This window comes from Pyxicephalus adspersus, chromosome 6 (assembly GCF_032062135.1).
Source record: "Pyxicephalus adspersus chromosome 6, UCB_Pads_2.0, whole genome shotgun sequence".
In the NCBI taxonomy this organism is placed as follows: Eukaryota; Metazoa; Chordata; class Amphibia; order Anura; family Pyxicephalidae; genus Pyxicephalus; species Pyxicephalus adspersus.
In genome coordinates, this window is record NC_092863.1 from 30,397,268 (window position 1) to 30,402,946 (window position 5,679).

The 5,679-nt window shown below is 36.3% G+C and overlaps 1 protein-coding gene across 1 annotated transcript in view; it reads right to left on the minus strand.

The window, feature by feature from the left end:
* Positions 1–442: 442 nt before the first annotated feature.
* Positions 443–5,679, minus strand: part of SPTLC1 (serine palmitoyltransferase long chain base subunit 1) — a gene marked incomplete in the record, with an annotated part of 26,978 nt that continues 21,741 nt past the window's right edge. Inside the window, 1 exon segment of the mRNA XM_072415053.1 lies at positions 443–3,932. Within this exon segment, the coding sequence (XP_072271154.1) occupies positions 3,839–3,932 (94 nt within the window).

Genomic DNA, 5,679 nt, shown 5'->3' on the forward strand with positions numbered 1-5,679 from the left:
ATAATATATTTTAACAAAGTTTTGTCTCATTTAAAGCTGCATCAAAAGGCACATGATAAAAAAATGTATTTAATGTACAAAAAACTCTTGATATTTCAAAAAAAACATTTTGGTGGTTTTAATTGGGATACCACAAACTGCAATCATTTAGGACTGGACGCCATTCTGGCAGATTTAAACTTTTAGCTCCAGTCATTTATTAAAATAGTTTTGGAAATCATACAGTAGTGTAGTAGTGGTCAGTCTGTGTTTCCACTGGGGGTAGAACCCCTCACTTCCTGTCAGCAGCACCCTTTGATACGGTGTATTAGAGTGCAAGGGTAAATCTCCCCGGTGGGAATACAGACAACAGTGATAAAAATTAATTTGGTTTTACTGCCAGAGGGACGTTGATGAAGAGACAAAAATCATAGATAATATAAACTACAAACACAAAAAAGGAAACAGTGGCTGGAGTGGAACTTTAATAGTATAAGCTTTATCTTTTACAATATTTGGTTATAAACAATGAATATAAATAAACACAGGTCAAATTGCCCAAGATAACAGCAACCTTGTTTTTTTTATTTAATCATAAAAGAGCCAGGAAACACAAAACATGGATACAATAATAAATAGGTGTAATGGCACAAATTCTATTCTGTGCAAGTTGTGACCCATAGCTTTTATGTATTACAGAACTCTAATGATGGTCACAGTGCAGGTACCAAAGTGGCTCACAAATTCATAAGGCCTGTGTTGGAACTGATTAGAACCCCCTCCCAACTGTTTTAAGAACAAATTTGTTTTTTTTTGAAGGACCTCCACTTTTGGCTTTTTTCCCACATCAACAATAGTCTACACAACAACAAAAATTGCATTGGGTAATACACATTATAGTGCCAAAATCTAAAGGCTCCATTTATAAAACAGAGAAGCGGCCTTTCCCTCAAACATTCCCGGGTGGGAATCAACTACTGCCATTGCAACACATGGAATAGGAAGATTCCCACGAGGGAATGTCCGATTCCCTGATTAATAAGTAGAGTCCTAAGTGCTTAGGAGGCTCTTTGCTGTAGGCGGACATTTTATTGAAATGATGACCATATGTACACATTTTCTCATCTTGAATGGACCCGAGCTGTGATGTCCTGGTTACAAACATGGGGAGGCCATATCATAAAAACACATATTAGGGCTTTATTTATAAAACAGGAAATCAGACCTTCCCCCATGGGAATTTTTCAGGTCCATGTGTTTCAACGGCAGTAACTGAATCCCACCAGGGAATGTCTAATTCCCTGATTTTTAAGCAGAGCCCTTAGAAACATTTCTGCAGTCTGGGCATTTAGTGCAATGCAGACAGTGCCCTATGACCTGTAAAGTAGGTGCTAAGACTCTGGTATAACAATAAACATAACTACAACATAGAACATTCCAAAATGATTTGTCACCTGAAATATATTAAAAGATATTAGAGTATAACACATTCTTTTCTTTTTTCCTTTTGGAAATATCACCCACCTAGGTGAAGTTTTGATGCTCCTTCCATCAAACATTTTCAGATCTGGGTACTGATCATGAAAACGGTCAAGAAGTACCATCTTTCGAATAAGTTCCTTAATGTACTTTATAAAAATATGACAAAAACAGCTTGGTTTAAAATTTATTTCTAACAGGAATCAAACGTAATAAGTGCCATTTTATAGGCTGGAACTAAAATGTTGCTTAAGTACTTCCCTGCCATAATATACACAACCATAATTAAAGGTCTGCACTGGCCAAGGAGAACACATACCTAAGTAAGCTAACTACTTTGCTTTTAAGGGATTACTGTAATTTTTAACCCACATTAGCTCCTAATATAACCAGGCGGCACACCAAGCCACTTCACAGATTTACCTCATACCTCTTATCAATCAGTTCAGCTGATCTGCAAATGGTTTTAGGTTAACAATACAGTGTAGTGATTCAATGTCTCAAACACCAGAATTCACAGGTTAGTTCTATATATGTACTTATTTCAATAACTAAAAAAACAAAAACAAATTACAAACTGCTAGAAGCAGGCAGACATCATAAAAAATAAACTCCACTCATTCCCCATCCCATACGATTCCAGGTAGCCCTCTATGAGAAGTTAGAACCATGTCTTAAGAAATCAGGCTGACAATGTTAAAGTAATGCTTTACACTGGCCTAAGACTTTGTGATTGTACATTAAGTACAGGAAAATAATGTAGGAGGTAAAAGATTATATTTGTAAAGTAACCAAGATTCCTGGGTACATTAGAAGCAGATTTACATTTTAAATGGATATGCTTTGAGTTATAGAAACTGGTCCTATACAGGTCTAAGTATATGGGTGCACACGTGTTTTGTATAAGCAGGGTGTAGTTGTCATTAAACTATCAATGTAAAGGAAGGTTTAGTTTTATTGCTAATGAAATATTGACTAAAGGCCACTCATATGTCCTATTGTCATCTGCTGCCATTAAATAAGCATCATTCAATATGCTGCCAAAAAACTGTCCATCTATTGGGTTTAAAAGCAGTGTAGTACACACTGAATTCTTCTGTTTTAAATTATGTTAAAATATGTTTAAAGCCTTATACAGACATCCGATGGATGTCAAGAATGACTGTCGCTGAAAGTGATCTTTCATGCTTGTTTCCAGTAACCACTGAACTAGTGCTTTACACACAGCACTGTTCGGTTCAATGAGGAGGGGAGGATGAGCAAGCAGGACGCTCGCCTCTTTAGGAGTAAACAGCAGTAATTCCTCATGATGAATGAACGATACTGGGAGACCAGGGTACACTTTTTGTCAGAATCATTTATGTGTCCACCATTCTAGGTCTTCCCTTAAGTACTGATTCGATCAACATACATAATTAATTTCACAATAAATTTATGAACTAACCATAACCATCTTATAGTTTCCTGAACAGAATACATTTCCCTCAAATCAATAGCACCCAGATCTGAGAGAACTAAATACTGTTAGATTCCTATCACTAGGACAGCGCAGAATAAATTTGTGCCATAACCCCAGACTGAACAATACATTTAGTGTTGAAAGATTTCGAAACTATCCACTAGACGTTTGTAGCAGGCCCTTATTTCAAGCATAATGAAATCACAGTGTTTCAAATCACAAAAAAAGCATTAGAAAAAGGGATGATAGACTATGATATACGAAAGTGCACTTGTTGATAAAAAAAAAAAAAAAAAAAAGTCTGTAAATCTATATTTTTTTATACACAAAGTTAGCAACTCAGATTAGTCTTTGTTTAAATTGAAAGCAGGAAAAGAAAACAAAAAACAAATCAGTGCATGTATGCATCTCCAAGTGGATAGACAAGGGTAGATCAATATACACCCAAAATATTTACACACCCACTCAATGCAATCACAGGGTTTGCATTTTTGAAATATTATAAATGAAATGTTATTACACTAAAGGGCATATTTTGACAGCATAAAAAGAAGCCGTAAGATTTTCAAGGGGATGTCATCATGCACTTGCGGGCATATGATTGGGAATACCTCACCTTTTATTTCTGTAAACAATTACTAAAAAAAAGTAGAAAAGTCACAGCGTAACAGCAGTAAAAAAAGGCACACAACATCATAAGTTCAATAACCATGATTTGGTTTTCTGCTATATTTGTTCTGCAGTTTGGCTGCCCATTCTCCAACTCCCACCCCCTTTCCCTTGGTCACGGAATGTACGCTGATCTAACATGTCAACATTGGATATGTAAGCTCTTTTGTCTGGATTCCTTATACCGTTCATAAGATAACCTGCATTGGGGCAGGCTCGTATTATGAGAGAGGCACTGTCCCAAAAAACAATTTAATTCAGAATTAAAGATGCCGCTTGTCTAATCACAGAGGCAGCTGTATCCAGTTCTTCATCTGTTTGCTCTACGGTGACTATCACTCTTACACTGCAAAAGACCCAAAATAGAAAAAAAGTGTGAACAATGTACATTTAGACATTCAAAGACAAAAAAGATACATGTTTAAATATGAGGTATACACAGACTACAACATTTAAACTGTACAGATTATTAAGGTTTTAAATAAAATTTAGGATAAAACAACTCAAGAAAATCAATATACTTAGCTGTAAATAAAAGACAAACACAGAGAAAAAAAGGGTAATCTTTCTATGCAATCCATTCTGTTAAACACCAGACTACTAAGGAGTAATAAACCAAACAGTTAAGTTTATTAATTCAACATACAAACCCTTATGTATTCACTAGCATCTAAAGGGGGTGCTTTGGACACATGTTTAACCCCCATATTCTTAAGTTTGTTTGGTGTGGCTGAAACATCGCATGTAAGGTTCAGGACGTTACAGACAGAACCTTCTGATTTCTCAACACTACCTCTTTAACTGGATCCTACTGGGAAAGAAGGATCATACAGGACATGGGTGAAAATGTTGATCAAACTTACTTCTGTGCTGGATTCATTTTAGCATTATACAAAAACAAATACAGGCAGTCCCCAGGTTACATACGAGATAGGAACTGTAGGTTTGTTCTTAAGTTGAATTTGTATGTAAGTCGGGACATTATTTTAATAAATGCATCTAGGACAGATATTTGTCTCAACATATTAATAGGCAGCATGGTGTCAGTTACTGTACAAAATCCCCACTGTGAGTTAATCACAAACAAAGAAAAAAAAAAATCTTTATGTAACCTAGATATTCATTAACTTCTGGAGCAAGCTGTGCTTTGATAAGCAAAAAGAAACAACTGCAGAGTTTGTCTTGGTCATTAAAGAGTTACACGAGGGAGCAGGGAAGCACTGTTTGTAGAACTGTGTTTTCCACCCAGTAGAGTGACCACATCTAGAGTTAACTCAATACGGCCAAGCCTGAAATGGTACTAAAGAAGCAGGTGATAAGAAGAAGAGAAAGGGACAGGCTTTTGTGGGACACAGGTTTTTTATTAAAAAACCGAAATTTATTTAAATATATATACTAAAAACTAAACAAAGGTCTGCTACGCTAGCCCTAGGCTAACATAGGTATATTATTCTTAGAAGTATAGAGTAATTACAGCATATAACATGAATATACGTTTACAGCAATGAGCTTGTGTGCCACCTGATGCGTTTTGCCCTGCAGGGCTTCTTCAGGGGTTTAGGAGACTTGATGATATTGCTAAAACTTTTAACTGGATAAAGGAAATTCTGATGCCAGTTACTACTCAAAGATACACTAATCATAAAATAAAATCAAGTAATAGTTCGGACGAGTTGAAGCTGCCACTGTGATTATAGATGGGGGTGATAAGTTGACACTTGAAAAGCTGACAATAAATGATGATTGTGGACCCATTCAAGGGGAAGTACCTAATAATCAAGTGAGTCGAGTGTGTTTGACCAAATAGGGATATATGGTAATAAACCATCTGAAACTTTTGTGCAGATTAGCCAAAACGGAGGTTTCCAGATTTGTAACAGGTAGCCAAATTCTTAAGGGTGAAAACTAGGTAAAAGTTGGGGTTTCTAATGTCTGAAGAGTTGGGGAAGTATAATGATGTTGTTTGTTCAATAGTGGAGGTATAGTGGCGGATCGCGGGAAGCTGTCCAAAAGAGGGTTCTTCAGGCACCGTTTGTATCTAGGAATCGCCATGTATGTCGGATGTCTTTAACCCGGGGACTACCTGTTCATTA